General features: G+C 40.6%; 1 protein-coding gene across 2 annotated transcripts; it reads left to right on the top strand.

Annotated features, from left to right (window-relative positions):
* Positions 1–687: 687 nt before the first annotated feature.
* On the top strand, positions 688–15,175 carry LOC148722319 (sodium-coupled monocarboxylate transporter 1-like). 2 transcript variants are annotated; one of them, XM_088736357.1, is made up of 15 exons: positions 999–1,556; positions 4,369–4,434; positions 4,512–4,563; positions 5,654–5,721; positions 5,854–6,008; positions 6,589–6,729; positions 6,911–7,040; positions 7,760–7,848; positions 7,975–8,087; positions 9,751–9,821; positions 10,270–10,356; positions 11,297–11,556; positions 13,634–13,737; positions 13,937–14,079; positions 14,690–15,175. In XM_088736357.1, the coding sequence occupies exons 1-15, from the start codon at positions 1,215–1,217 to the stop codon at positions 14,828–14,830; spliced, it is 1,962 nt and encodes a 653-aa protein (XP_088592483.1). In that variant the 5' UTR covers positions 999–1,214; the 3' UTR covers positions 14,831–15,175. The 2 variants fall into 2 exon arrangements, with proteins under 2 accessions (XP_088592484.1, XP_088592483.1); XM_088736358.1 differs by lacking the exons at positions 13,937–14,079; positions 14,690–15,175 and adding an exon at positions 12,419–12,452 and having other exon boundaries at positions 688–1,556.
* The last annotated feature ends 863 nt before the right edge of the window (positions 15,176–16,038 follow it).

Here is a 16,038-nt window from a genome sequence, read left to right as displayed (position 1 = left end):
GCTTACAATTACACAAAGATGAAAGTTTCAATAGTGAAAAGTCATACAAATATCGAAGATGTTGTACGGAAGTATAATTGCGAGATTGTAAATTAAACCTGAGGAGTTATAATTACAACACCAACGTTATCTATGAATTCAAACTGTAAGCGCTTTCAAGTCACTGTACAGATGAACTGAGTACGTAAGTAGTAAGCATGGCGTATTTGTATCAACGTTTCCAAATAACTGTAACTAAGATGTTGTAAGTATTGTGACATCGTGTACAGTTTGCATACTTGTGTAAATAGGAAAGTTAAAGCTAAACTGTTGTAAAAGTGTAAGTAAAGCAGTAAATTAATGATACAAAAATTAAAAATGCATGTTTGAGAAAGTGTAGGCAAATTTTTAGACTGAGTAAAATTAAACAATTCATGACGTCAATGCTGTCTTTTATATCTAATCGTTGTGCGTCCCAAAAAGTTCCAAATATAATAAGCTTCGTGGACTCAAAGTCCTGGGCAGGAAATTGATAGTCTTCCTCTTGGGCCAGCAGCAGTATATGTATCTGTGTGTGCGTGTGTGTGCGTGCGTGCGTGCGAGTGTGTGGCTCGACTGGAACATGATCTTTAATCGGGCAGACGGTTTATAGAGAAATTAATGTGCTAATAATCTGGCACGGTTTGCGCATTTGAACGAGGATTTTAAAAATGGGGATACCCAGAAGACTGACTGTCACACCGTTAAATTTTTTTAATTCCTTATATGTTTATTTCCAATCCTCCAAGAACTTTTGCGCGGGAAGGCCGTGGAACGGCCTAACTTACGGATACAGAAAAGGGGGAGGGAGGAGTGGTGATTGAGAAGAAGCAGTCCCTGGTTCAATTTTTTAACTCCTCCCCGCTGGCTTATTCTTTTTGCGCTTACCAATGCTGTAAATAGTAGGTGACCTGACCCAGGCCTGGAACTTGACCTAAGCAAATATGACAGCATTGTTGAAAGTGTGACATATTAGAAGGCGGTGCAAAATCTCTGCAACATATCAGGGTCACTTTGTACGTTTGTGGAGGATATAGGCATTTGAGATAAATACATCGCAAATTGTAGGGCAAAAAAAAGAGAGCAACTGATTGCAGCTGCATGAATCGGACTTCGTGTATCTCTTAGAAATCTAAAGCTAAACCAGACAGTTCCACGTTTGTATAAGTAGAAGCTCAATTCAAACATCAGCAACAATGGCGGACGAACGGTTTGGCGTTGTTGACTACGTAGTTTTCTCTGTCATGATGCTGATCTCCGCCTTGATCGGGATTTGGTATGGCTGTGGCCCAGGCGGAAAGCAGAAAACAACGGCTGAGTACCTTTTAGGGGACCGCCAAATGAAGAACTGGCCGGTGGCGATATCTCTCCTTGTGTCCTACCTGTCGGCGATCACCCTGCTCGGGGTACCTTCCGAGATTTACACGTACGGAGCACAGTACTATGTCCTGATCATCTCTTACTTCATCATCTGCTTCACAGTGGCAGTCATTTTTGTGCCCATGTTTAGGAGGGTGAACATCACTTGTGCAAATGAGGTTGGTGTAAATTATAACCTGTTAAAAATACAATTACGCTTGTTTATAATTAGATTTTTCCAACCGATTTGGTAACTGAGCATCGGTGCAAATTTTTGAGTGTGCGTTTGTAATTTTTTTTTCAAATCAGTATTATAAGCGAATAATAGGACGGCGATTTACCACGATATGTTGTCTTTAGAGCGATTTTACATGCGCGTAGTTTTTGGCCCGGCGTTATTTGCACTGACCATAGACTTAATGTACTTTTGCTGCAGCCGAAGAAATTATAAACAGTTAACAAGCGCGTAATAAGCGCGTAGCTTTAGCAAAACATTGCAAAAAATGTAATTCCTTTATTATTTTGTAATTTTTGATATAAGTGGATGTTCTGAAGATTGAAAAATCTATCAACCCGTTGAAAAGCAAACTACAAATTTTTTTCTTTGTCAATGTTTATTCTCCGGTGGCACCAATCATCGCGTTGACAGCTGAGTGTAAAAATTCCTCTCTCGCCGATACATTGCCTGGGAACGTTTATCTTAGGAAAGAGAAAAGTAATATTTAAGGACAGGTTTTATTCAAATTAATAGATATTTATGAAGTTCTTCTTTTAAATCGGGACTACTTTTCGATCTAGGGAAGGTGAACAATTGTCTTAACTTGTGCTGCGATTGTTCCGATATCGTTGTAGAAGTGCACAATAGGTATGGTGTGATCTTAAAATATTTTGGGAAAGAAAAAGGTCAAAGGTCATAGAAAATGTTGTGGTTGTTACACTAAAAGATTGTTTGGGAACAAAATTTTTCGCTAAATAACTTGCGTTAAATACACTACAGTTGAGAAATTTTATCCAAGGTTGTCACGTAACCTTTGTTGCTGGTACAAATTATTACTTTCTACGTTTAAGTGATACCTCTTCTCTTTCACATTGTTGAAGAAAGGCGAGGAACATTTCTTCTTCTTTCTTTTTTATTTTTATGGTCATCTACATCCACTATTTAGAAACAGACATGATATTACGCCGTGGTAATATTTACGCGATGGCGAAGCGAGTCCTTTCGAATTTCAAATTTACCGCCGCAAACGAAGACGGTTTCCGCTGGAGAACGGAAATACAAACATCGCCAAATTGTTCCATTGTGATGAAAACGTAAAAACTTTTTAAGGAATCCGCCCGCTGTTCACTGCTTTGGATCGGCTGCAGCTCAAGCTGATTTGACTATAGAGTTCTGTATGGTGCGGTTGATTGACAAATGATCCAGAGGTACCTAAAGCACCTCTCCTTTTATTGCGCGCCCTCGTGTTTAACTCCCAGAGATGACTGACATGTAACTTCTCCCTGTTACATCCATACATTTTCCCTCAAAATAGGTGACGAGAATACTCAAACCTATCAGGTAGAAGTAGTTTCTTTGATCTGACACCAAATTCTCCTAACAAGTTTACAAGGAAATGAGTGGCTGCTAGAGGAGAGAAATAAAAATCAGATCTTGGAGGTTCATCCCTTGACACGCTGAGGCGGCCATTACCAAGTCAGTTCCATCGCACTAACTGTAAATAAACGTCAGCTCCTTTCCTAACCCAAAGAGTGACTAGCATCTAATTTCTTATAAGAATATCACTGCTGCACCAAATATAAGGGTCATGAAAACAATGGAAATGATCGCCAAATAAAGAATCTCCTACTTTTCGAGCGCCTCACTCATAGAGTTCCCGCGGCGCATTGACGTCACTCCAAATGCTCCCCGCGCGCGGCGCGCTAAAATCGATTTTAACTCACGCAACGGACCTCGCCGAAAAGGAGAAACTGCTCGTAATCTAAGCGTCTCTTGACTGTTAAAAAAAAAACAACAACAACAATTCCCTGTCAGTACCATGTAAACAAATAACATTATTTGGGAATATATTCACTGATGTTAAGATGTAGAGGGTATTAGCACCTCAGTCGATAGTACCGTTGGTGCTGAACACCATCGACTTACCAACGACAACATTGACTGGGACTCTGCGCAATGCCTAACCTACAGCACTGACTATTTTCAACGACTGACTCTGGAAAGCTGGTTTACTAACTTAGAACAGACTCCCCTAAACAGATGTCAACAACTACCCGCTCCATACAAACAACTCATTCACGACATAAACATCACAAACGACCGAAAAAGAACGACCTAACTTTACCAACAGATCGAAACAGACCAATCACGACCGACTTACGTCACTTGAGTCTTACACCAATAACATCACGGCAAAACCAACCGATCATTTCACACGAACTGGAATAAGAACATTCTACTGACAACAATCATTCACTTGACTCTGATGATGACTTCCGCACAGGTTGTCGAAACGTCAGTCACTACCACCGACAACAGTCCTTCTCAAGACTACACTCACCCGGACGATCAGACTACACCTTCACACGTTACCCCCGGGTTCAAACCATTTACTGCATTAGCATCTTTATCGTATTAAATATGGCCAGTTAACCCAGAAAGTCTGACCAGCATCTTTCGAATTTTATTCGCTGCTACGTCGACAATCTCAACCAGTGCGGGGCTTAGAACTCTAATCCTTTCACTCCCAAGATCTCGTTAGTAATTCTCTTTACTCTCTGTCGCACAATTATTTTGATCCGTTAGTTTGGCGAAGTTAGAAATCCCATAATTATTGACTCTTGTCTTGTCTTGTCTCGCCCCACTCCGCCCCACTCCTCCCTCTTCTCTCTCTGTTTAAGCCAAAAGATCTCCAAGTGAATCCAAGAATCTCCAAAATATAAATTGTGTTCAAAGCAAAGACTGATTACTGACTTGTTTTGACCCCTTAACAGTATCTTGAACTACGATTCAGTGTTGGAGTGCGGATGGTAGGATGCGTGTTCTTCATTTTAGAATACGTAAGTAATTGTTTCCAGTTTCAGCGAAGTAGTTGTGGCATCTGGCTGAAATGTTTTTCATATGTTGTTTTTTGCAGACCCTTTATTTATTTGTTGTCCTGTATGCACCTTCACTCGCCTTAGAGGCCGGTAAGTAGCGACGCGTTTACTGAATTAGCGTTTTTACAATGAACTATAAATTTCGATTTTCGTCCTCAAACTCACCAGTTGTAATTTTAATGATACGAAAAGATGAATTTTTTATTTGTTCTTAGTATTGGAGAACAGACGCATAGATCAGTGGCGGATCTAGGATAGGGGCCCGGGGTGCCTCCTTGCTCCCCCCTCCCCCGCCCCCCATTTTACTTAAAAAAAAAAAACAGTCGCAGGAGGAAGAGAAGCCGGCAGGTGTACACACACAAAATGCGCTCTTCCCCCCTCCCCTCCCCCCCTCCCCTCCCCTCAGCTCAAGGTCTGGAACCCGCCACTGCAGATTACGTCACCACTAACGGCAATTTGCATTTACATCATATGAAACCAATACGTTCCATGCTGTCGTATGAAGATGTCAAAATGTGGCAGCGCCTTGTGCGCCACTTTTGTGTTCTTACCTCATTTTGACGTCATCGGTGATTTTTTTACTGAACAGAAGCATAGCAACATGGGATTTATTTGTTAACCTTTGACCCCTACGAGTGACTAGCATCTAGTTTCTCCTTACAATATCAAACCTGAATCAAACTTTAAGGTCATGCGAATAAATAAAATTATCACCAACTAAAGAAGCCCTTGATTGTGAAGCAGATTCTCCTTGTCAGCGCCTTAAGAACCCACTTCACGAGATTACTGTAATGTGGTGTGGCCTGTTTACTGGGAATTGGGGGGAGGGGGCATCTGTTATATTCGCCTTTATTTGATTGTAAACTGCTTAGCAGTCTGGTAAAGTCCCCCGTACAGTGTTGTAAAGCGCCATGAATTTAAGATATGAGCGCTATATAAATAAAAGTTATTATTATTATTATTATTATTATTATTATTATTATTATTATTAAGAAATGTATAGAGAACAGTATGGAGAATATGCATGCTGATATTTGGGCGCAAACGTTAATAGTGCATGTTGTACAAGAAAGCTTACTACAACTAGGTAAATCATTCTGCCCCCGAAATAAAATATTTAAAATTTTGTTTTCGTATTTTCAATCAATTTTCTTATTCATTGTGTATTCTTTGTAATCAGTGGCTGGAATTCCACTGACGGCCTCCATACTGACCACCGGGGTGGTTTGTACATTTTACACCAGTCTGGTGAGTAAATGATAAGAATTTCAGGATAGATTAACAATATACCCGAAATTCAGCTGGTTTGCTTGTGAATTAAACGCCATATTTAACAAAGCTGCTAAGAATTATTTCATTCTTTCTTTATTCATCCAAAAGGGTGGATTGAAAGCCGTGGTGTGGACGGATGTATTTCAGTCAGCGGTTATGGTAGGAGGGCTTATTACGGTTGCGGTGATTGGCAGTATCGAGGTCGGTGGATTGTCCAAAGTTTGGGAGATAAACGAGAAGTTTAACAGGACCACGTTTTTTGAGTAAGAAACTGGCCAATAAAATTGTAAAAAGTCGCATCATTTTAGTTCTGAATCGGTTGGGGCTTTTCGATCGATCGCCACACTTCTGCGGACCTGCGTTTTTCCAGGGGACAAGGATTTTCCACGCTTAGAGCGGTGTTCGAGGGAGTGGCGTGTTGCCTGAGGGAGTGGCGTGTTGCCTGAGGGAGTGGCGTGTTGCCTGAGTATCATTTGAGAACACCTCTTCATTAAGTGTTATATTCATTACTAAAAACCAACATTACCAGGAACCAATAAGAAATCAAAGTGAGTAACCAATAAACGGCCTAGGCATTATAGCATTTCATGCCTACAATTCTTTTTATAAGTATTGGCTAACTTTTTCCTTGTTAATAATATCATGGTATCAAATCTAGTTTATCTCCTACACTGGTGATGTTTTTTTGTATTTCTCTTCACTTCTCTTCTTGGAAATATCTGCACATTGAAAAGAGAAATTCCAACTTAAAATTCTTGGGGGAGAGAGGTTAAAGCTACGATCGATACTCATACTTTTTGTGTTTTTTTTTTTTTCTTTTAATGTGGTCATCACTGTTTTTAGTTTCAATCCAGACCCAAAGATACGAAATACATTTTGGACTTTAACCATTGGTGGCGCTTTCACTGCTATGCCTGTATGGACAGTCAGCCAAACTGCTGTTCAGCGGTTTCTTGCCATAAGAACCTTAAAAGACGCTAAAAGGTAACCAAGCTATCTTTTACCCAAGTTATTGTTGCTTTTACCGGTTATGATACTGAAACAAGACATAAGGGGATCCTCACAGCAACAGTCCTCGGACTATTTTTTAGAAGTGTCCAAACTCTGGTGACCTGTGACTTCCTTCTCAGCCAAACTTCAGACTTGCTGATTTATCGTGTTTCAGGGCCGTGTGGATGAACGTCCCTGGGCTCATTGTGATTGTCACTCTGTGTTGCTTGGATGGACTCGTCATCTTCGCTGTGTACTCAGGATGTGACCTCATAAAAGACAAGAAAATTAGCAGCAATGACCAGGTAAAAACCTTAAGTTTTTTCTCATTTTGAAATTATTTGAAAATGCGAACGTTTCACCTCTGTACCCAAGGGAGTTTTGTCCTTTAGTCGATACGGTGCGGTCTGATGACCATTGAGTTTAAAGTCTTGTTACAATCTAAAAAGAACTGATAGGCAGACTAAATGACAGACAGGTAGACGGGTAAACAGGCCGCGGAGACCGAGAGACAGACAGACAGATCGACAGACAGACAGACAGACAGACCGACAGACAGACAGACAGACAGAAGGCAAGGTACATAGACAGGAAGGCTGGAGGAGACTGTCCTGTCTGTAAATGGAACGGGTCAATTCTGCCAACTGAATATCTCGTTCTAGCCGATCTGGCCCTGTCCTTGCATAGGGGCCAATCTATTGAATTAGTGTCCATCATTCCCGACTTCTGGTGTCGAAAACGCGTGAGAGGGAATAAATCACACGTCCATAAGGAATTTCCCTTTACTTTCTTTAACCTGCGAGACCTGCTCTCATCAAGAGCGTAAAAAAGACACGTGTGAGAGAAAAGAAACGCTTAAGCCCGCGCGACTGACTTCTCGATCGTGCATGCAGGTCTAAATTACTCGCCCCCATTAAATCGAGCGCCTATTACACACACTCAGGTTGCTTCGTCAAATACACCAACAGCAACCATAATTTCTCTGCCTTAATTTCCGTCACTTTTTTCTTTTCTTTCATCACAGACACTGCCCTACTTTGTGATCAACAAACTGCACAACTTGAAGGGATTGCCGGGAATGTTTACTGCTTGTCTCTATGCGGGAGCTTTAAGGTGAGAAGTGGACGATAATGGAAACCATGTTGTACGTTAAAAAGCGCACGGAAATTCCTTTCGTATAAAGGATTTAAAGGATGAAGATCGAAGTATATATCCATAATTTTCTTTCGTGCTCTTTAGCACGGGATCTTCTGCGCTGAACGCCATGTCATTAGTAATTTTAGAAGATATCATCAAGAAAAGAGTGAAGGACTTAACTGACTCGGATGCTGCCAAACTTTGTAAGATTATCGGTAAGTAACCATCGCCCTTTTACTCCCAAGATCTAAATATGAATTCTCCACCCTGTCTGTCACACGTTTCTAAGGATTCTAGCTCTAAGAATTTGATTTTAAACCCATCATTATCCTCTATTTGATATATCTCTTTCTCGTCACTTATGGGCCATTCACATCAGAAAAACGTATTTAGTTAAACCTGGTTTAAATCAATAAAAATCAGACGCAGAGAACTGAACTTGAAAGCTGAATTTTCCATCAGGCTTGTATTTTTTTAATGTGCTAAATTTGAAGTCGACAAAGATTGGTTTAAGTAGCTTCTATGAAAAAAAAGTTTAAACGGTGTTTCACAAAACAGCTTTTAAACATGTTTAAGCTTTGGTGTGAATGGAGTATTAGACTCTATTTAAGACTATATCGACATTGTAAAGAGAATTTAATCTTTGGTCACTTGTGGGAGTTAAGGAGTAAACCGCGATCCTTCTTGCCAAATTTGAAACTTCAATTTAAACCACCGCGCATTACTTTGACCTGCGCAGGAAAGCATGATCAGCCCTAAACACCGTGGAAGTTTTTATTTACAAAGTAATCACAAGCGGCCGATAAGAGCAAAGGGAATTACATTGTATCATCAGTTGCCATAGTGGTTCCTGGTGAAGAACTTTAAGGGCGGCGGGAAAACGTGAGAGACTAAATTGCGATTGGTTTTTCATTATTACATTCGATTGGTTATTGAGAGGGACGCGTGAGTCTTTTTTCCACCAATCACAGAGCATTGTAAAAAATAAAAGAGAATAATTGCTATCCAGGACTACTTTCGATGGTTAATTTTAAAGTAATCTATGAGGGGTAACGAATTTGAATGATGATCTGAATAGATAAAGATTCGAGAATATCGATCTTTTGACTCAGCAAAATCTCTTATTTTCATGGAAGAGTTTACCTTTCACTGTTTTTTATTTCATCGGTGTTCAACGTAGTCTAATTTCTACCTTTCTATAATAAAGAAATGGATAGATATTCTAGTCTTCTTGGATAAGGACGAATAAACCGTAGGCCCCGTCTCCTGCAGGGTTAGGGGTAGGAGACGTTAATTTCCCACGCACGAGAACATTGTGTCGTGAACGTCTTCCCCTGGGTTGGAATTGGTGGGAATTGGCCCCGAAAAGCCCCCATGGGGAGTGGTCAACTAACCTGTATGTATGTATGTATGTATGTATGTATGTATGTATGTATGTTTATAACATAACCAAAATAAAGCGCGCGCTCTGATTGGTCAATTTAGCGTCCCCCATTTGCCCATGGGTGTACGCTGCTGACGTGAGCAAATGCAAAGACTATTTTTCCGCGCGCGCTTGTGTTTTCTGGTCACGTAAGATTTGTTGAATAAAAGGGAACTCTTTAGCTACAATGTATCAATGTTATGTTATAAAACAAATGGTAAACACCACAGCGTACACTATTGAGTTATGGATGCACTTGGGAGGTTTGCTAAGCACTCAAGAAGCTAGAGTCGCTCTCGGCTATCGCCTCGAGCGACTCTTACGCTTCTTTCGTGCTTAGCAACCTCCCGCGTGCATCCATAACTCAATAGTGTACGCTGTGGTGTTTACCATTTGTTAAATGTATGTATGTATGTATTTACGTATGTAATCCTTTATTTTATATATCTTTCTAGCGGTTGTGTTTGGTGTTATTGTTATCGCTGGAGCATTCATAGTCAAATACGTGGGTACTATGGTTCTACAGGTGAGTGCAGGATCTTCTCTGCACGGCATACTCAATTTATGCTGAGGTGGGGTATTAGGGAGGGACTGTCAATCTACTGTATTCAGGGGGAGGGGAGACGTAGCTCGGGAAGGTCCTGGAATGCTGTGAACCCCACTCTGTGAGTGGAATGTTTTAAACTTTAAACACAAAATGTCTTTAAGACATGTTTGCGACAACGCACAAATTCGAAGAATCTACCGGGCACAAATCTTTTCTTGGGATAAATACTCCATTTTTGGTCCTTCTCGCTACTTGAAATAGAGCCCGAATTTTAAATTCTGGTTAGATAGTTGGACTGTAAGCTATTGAAATGAGTTACTTTTCCAGTAATTTGTAGCAATGGGTCAGTGAAAATATGAACGAGAATGGATGCGCACAACAGAAATGAGTGACCTGTAGTGCGTTTTGTATTTAAACAATTCATCAGCTCGCCTACAGCATCTTTGGAATCTGCGGTGGTCCACTGCTTGGTATCTTTCTGCTGGGAATGTTTGTGCGCCGAGCAAATTCAAAGGTGAGAACACACACACACACGCACGCGCACACGCACGACAAAGCAGTGAGCTTCACATCAAGAAGCTGATGAGATAGGACGGAGCCACAGGGATATAGTTAGTAAGTCTGGTCATATGCTTGGTTCATATGTGGCAGGTGTCCGGTGCTTACACCCTAACATCAGCATACATATTCTCCATACTGTTCTCTATACATTTCCTTAGGTGCCGACAAAGAGAACTTGTTTAACAACCGAGAGCTTTTACCAATTGGTGATCATTTCCTTTATTCTCCTGACCTTAATGTTTGATTCAGGAGGTGATATTGTAAGGAGAAATTAGATGCTAGTCTAGGGGTTAAAAGATTATTATTAAAAACTGGATCATTGGATAATGCAATTCAAGACTTGTTATTGGCTTAGCCATTATGATATATGAGCCAATATACCATAATCTACAAATATGGTAAGCGTACGCGTCAGTTTAAAATCAAAGGGGAACTAAAAATCCGGTTTCTTCTCACAAAATAATAATTTCTTGAGGGCGTTTTTAATAAAACAATTATTCCACTCGCGCTTGTGTGTAGCCAATCAGCGAGTGGTGTAGCCAATCAGATTGCGGCATTTATGAAAGAAAGCTTGTTGATTTAGACTGATTATTTCCAGGATCAATAACAACGTGATAAGAGTTAGAACATATATTATTTTACACCGTTGCGCCACGTTTTGTCCACTCGAAAATTTCAAGGTTTCCATTGTATCCTCATTCTTTTAAATTCACTCTCATTTTCCTAGTGTTTATATATCTACCCTAGCAAAATGATTATTATCATTATTATTATTATTGTTTTTATTGTTATTTTTATCTTATTATTTTTTTTATATTTCGATAGGTAAAGTTTTTGTAATAGACACATCAACGCCTGCACAGCATACTAACTCTTCGAATATTTTTCCACAGGGAGCCTACGCTGGTGTTTTCTCTGGGTGTGCATTAACTGCCTGGGTTTTCTTGGGGTCAGTTTTCTATCCTCCGAACAAATATCCCGGCACAACTTCAGTGCAGGAATGCCAGTTTTATAAAGACGCTGTGTTCTACACCAGCTTGGATTACAACGCTACTAGGCGACTCAACGTAACTGCGGAAATACTGAACAATTCGCGGGCAATTTTGGACCAATATGGCGACGGATATATTCAAAACCCTCATAAACCCCATGGGTAAGTTGTACTGTACACGAGATATCGTTCTCTCCTTTGGGAGTTATTTCTATCCAGGGTGCACCTCTCGTTATGATTTAATTTCATCAAGTGAGTTGATAATGTAATTTGACTACCGTAAAGAGTTCCTAAAGATGACGTTTCCAGGGGTCCGTTTCTCGATAGTCCCGGTAACTTAACTGAAGCCATGTTTTAAAATCAAAATTTAAAGGATAGAAAAGCAGGTTCTGGCACCCAAATCAGTCCATTTTGTTTCTTTAGCTGTAAGTTTTATTGTATTATTTTCAAAACTTCTGAAATCCCCATCATGAATGAAACAGAACAGCTTTGCGGGCCCATTAAGTGACCGGGACTTTTTGCGAAAAGGGCCCCTGGATTAGCCATTCGATCGTTAGAGCGAATTTGCTAACGAAGGGCTGACACTCGAAAAGTCTCTTAACAGTGGCCGATTTACATTACCAACTCAGTTGTTAAAACCAAACAATCTTGTGATATCCCCACAACTGACGTAGCACCATCCTCGGAGACCCAGGGGCTGTGGTTCGAAATTAGGGCATGAAGAGCCCCTGGGGACATTGTCTTAAAAGACTAGTTCCAAACGATCGCAGTCGTTCTGCCATCTGATTGGCGCCAGAATATCTTTGTGTTTTTCTGCCCAATCAGATTGAAGTGTACTTTTAGAGTCCTTTGGTGTATTTTAACACGGACATAGACTAATAGCTCAGTTGCTCGCTGTTTGTTTGGACCGTGTGACGGAGATTTGCTTGAGGTGAAAAGTTTCAGTCTCAGCACGCAATGTAGGAGAAATCGATCAGATTGTCCGCGAAAATCTTACCGAAAATTATACTGAATACTTTTGCAGGTATCACTAGAGAACGGGTTTCAAAGTTTGCGAGGTTTGTATACAACACGATGGTTGCAGTCATTGATATGTCGCTTTAAACGTTAAATCTTTCTAGATTTTTTTCATTATTTGCTGTGACTGAAACTTTGCCAATCCCGTGAAGTTATTCCGTCGCACGGGCCCCGCAGGTATGTCGAGCAACTGGTACTGTGTGTGCGTGCCAAAATCTAATCTCATCTTCGCTTGAAAAAAAAGAAAAGCTAAGCGTGGAAACTTTTGCTTATTTAGACGTGGGTAGATGACCCTGTGCTATTAAGCTGACATTTGCAATAAAGCACTTCTGATGCCCGATATATTCCGCAAACCCGCCCTTTTCATCCAATATTTCTTGGTCTTTGGTTTTGTTTTTCCCATTGAAAGCAGTATCGGATCGATTCCCAATGATCAAAGGTATTTAACTTGGTCTTCAACAATCGACAGAAGAGGTGAAATGACAATGACCAAGGGACTAGAAGAGAATCCGTGGCCTTCCTAGCTCAAGAATTTCAACACTCTAGACAGCAGTTGAAAGATTAAACCATTTCCAAACCCCTTCGGTAACTGCCCGAAAATATCTCTCCTTCCCACGATGTTCTCGTTAATAAGTTTTTGTTCAGATTTTAATTAGCTAACCGGAAACACAGCTAAGCTTTCTCTAAGCGCTTGCTGGAGGTCGTCCACGAACTTAAGCCGTATTGTGAACGACTCTACTACAAAGCGAAGATTAGATTTTGGCGCGCACAGAAGCAGAAAGCTACGTAGGCGAAAGCGCCAGTTGCTCGACATACCTGCGTGGCCCGTGCGACGAAATAACTTCACGGGATTGGCAAAGTTTCAGTCACAGTAAATTATGCAAAAATCTAGAAAGATTTAAGCTTAAGTCTCGTTTAACATTTCATAAACTTAGACTGCAGTCTATGTCCGTGTTAAAACACACGAAAGGACTTTAAAGTACACTTCACTCTGATTGGGCAGAAAAACACAAAGATTTTCTGGCACCAATCAGATGGCAGAACGACTGCGACCGTTTGGAACTAGTCTTGTAAGACAATGTCCCCAGGGGCACTTCATGCCCTAACTTGAAATCGACCCACAGCCCCTGGGTCTCCGAGGATGGCGTAGCACCAGTTTCTTTGGAAATTTACCCCCTTTACACCTCACACTGATTGTTTGAATTTTCTTTTCTTTCATCAGTATTGGCATTGCGGATGATTTCTACCACATTTCTTACTTGTGGTTTAGTGGGCTTTCTGTACTAACGTCATTTGTCGTGGGTGTGCTCGTAAGCCTCGCTTTTGGTAAGTATCAATAAAAAACCAAACTAACGCTGTAGTTTAAGCATTCTCGTGAGTGCTACAATCAACCTCGTTTCCAGAGTCTCTCATCTTCCCGCTCCAATCTCGCTCCAGGCCAGAGACCCTGGGAACGAAGTTGTGGCACAGTATTGTGATGACAGAGGTCACATTCAACGATAAGTTTGCTCACCTCACTTTACAGAAACTAAAGAGGACCGCGATAGAGAGATCGACCCCAAGCTGATGTTTCCACTGAAGGAATGGCTCTACGGGTTCTTACCGGATCACTCGTTTAGCTGGGGCCTGGACGAAGATGAGGGTGTGGTGAAAGATTACGCTCACAGGGTACTTTTTAAATAATCGCCTGTAGGGAGAAATTAGATGCTAGTCACTCGTAAAGATTAAAGGGGTAACGTGACTTCCATAACATAGAGTAATAGGACTTGTCCGTCATTTATTGTTTTCTATTTTGTTACGGTACCATCCGTTACGCTACGGCACAATGCGGTACGAAATATTACGTTGGTTTATGTGTAGCAAAGGAAGGTGAAGTTTCGAGGTGTCCATGGAAGACAAATGACCCTTATTGCTTTGATTAGATTCAATTTTAGCGCAATTGGCTGTATTGTCAAAATCTGATTAGCCAATCTGTCGTTATCGACGCTGCTCACGTCGACGTGTCATGCAACGTGTCATGCACTGACAGAGTTATTTCATTTGACGTCGATATTGTGGTAAAAAAAAATCAATAGTGGTTTAGCGTGGTCTGTACTCTTATCGACAACGATAGTCTTCATCGCAGTGGTCAAAATTTTTTGTGGACTCACTCGGCTGCATCTCGTGAGTCCACAACACTTTGACCACTTTAATGGCGAATACCGTTGTCGATAAGAATATAGATCACGCTAAACCAATGTTGATTTGTTAACAGCTTGTATGACTTTTCAATCTTCAGGAGATCGTCCTGGGTGAGACAGACGATCGACCATTGGAAGAAAGCGCAAAAGACGGAAACGGCGGAATGTACAAAAAACGTTACCGTGGACACAGCATTCTGGATGATGAAGTAACTGAAGAGAACGAAACACAGTTCTAAGTAGCATGGAATATAATTGCTTTCGACTTGAATAGGAAATATTTTGTGCCGACGTATTAGACAATTTTTCTGAAGCTCTCTGATCGTTTTGGAAACCTTAACAAATCCGTGATCTGGGTTATGACTGTGACTGGAATGAGGTCTTTGCATGTATCAGGTTTACTTGGAGTTAAGTATAGTTCGTGCTTACTTCACCAAAAATGGCCCGATATTAAGTGATTCAATGCTGTTGTATATTAGAGATAAACGAAATTATTTGTGAAGAATTGTCTTAGAATTTTTCACCCACTATTTGATGTTTACATTTGTTAGGAAGATGAAATAAAGTGCAATAGTGGTACCATTCCAGTTGTCTTCGATCGATAACGTTATTATGCACTAAGGTACCGAAACGTGAAAAAGTTTTGCCCATTTTACTCGATCTACAAAAAAAGATTCCCGTAGGAAAACAAAAAGCAAAAGAAAAAAGAAAAAACAGGATCGCGCCCAACAAAGGCTGCCGAAGGTTATCACCATAAAATGAATAGGGAGTCGGTAGAGGTTAGCTCGTTATAGGGGTAGGTTTTCTGTTTTATTAGGTTATCACTTGGCTAGTCCTTTTGGGTTGTCAGAAAGTCAAAGAAGTCTTCATGGATTTATTAACAATTCAGTGAGAGATCTGAAAGAGTTAGAGTGCGCTGTAACTCAAAAAGTAGTAAACATTTGGCCTGACACCGTATTTTACAATGTTTTTTTCTACCCCCCGCTCTCTTAATCTCTTCTTGATCGTTGTGTTCTACAGTTCCGAGGTTCTTGTTTGCCAGGTTCCCAATCACAGCGGATAAAAAAGCAATCAGAGAAAACTTACTCCTTAGGAATGTGGGAAACATAATTTGCATGTTAGCATTGCAGTCTTTCTGAAACAGAAAAATTGTCACATCATGAAACATCATTACAAAGACGAGTCAGCCATTTGCCTTTGATACCTCTTGAAAGTTAGGTATGCTGCGGGCGGATTTAAAGCCTCAAGCAATTAAACTTTTCCGCATTAGCAGAGAAAAAAAGGAAACATTAAACACTTCGGCTCTAATCGGGAAGAATTAACTGTGTTTAAACAAACTCATTAGTCAGTCAAATTACAGCGGGCGGGTTTCTTAGGAATTGTGTTACTCTTCGTAACAGCGTCACGTGCTCCCTCCGCAACGTTGCAGTTATTGTGAAACTTCCCA

This window comes from Stylophora pistillata, chromosome 10 (assembly GCF_964205215.1).
Source record: "Stylophora pistillata chromosome 10, jaStyPist1.2, whole genome shotgun sequence".
Classification (NCBI taxonomy): domain Eukaryota; kingdom Metazoa; phylum Cnidaria; class Anthozoa; order Scleractinia; family Pocilloporidae; genus Stylophora; species Stylophora pistillata.
This window is presented reverse-complemented; position numbering and strand designations above follow the sequence as displayed.

What these genes read in the sequence shown, in the direction of transcription:
- LOC148722319 (XM_088736357.1), top strand. Translation starts at nt 1,215, where the DNA reads ATGGCGGACGAACGGTTTGGCGTTGTTGACTACGTAGTTTTCTCTGTC. An exon ending in CTCTATGCGGGAGCTTTAAG is followed by an intron (nt 7,849 to 7,974) that starts GTGAGAAGTGGA and finishes CGTGCTCTTTAG; the next exon opens with CACGGGATCTTCTGCGCTGA. An exon ending in TGCGCCGAGCAAATTCAAAG is followed by an intron (nt 10,357 to 11,296) that starts GTGAGAACACAC and finishes ATTTTTCCACAG; the next exon opens with GGAGCCTACGCTGGTGTTTT.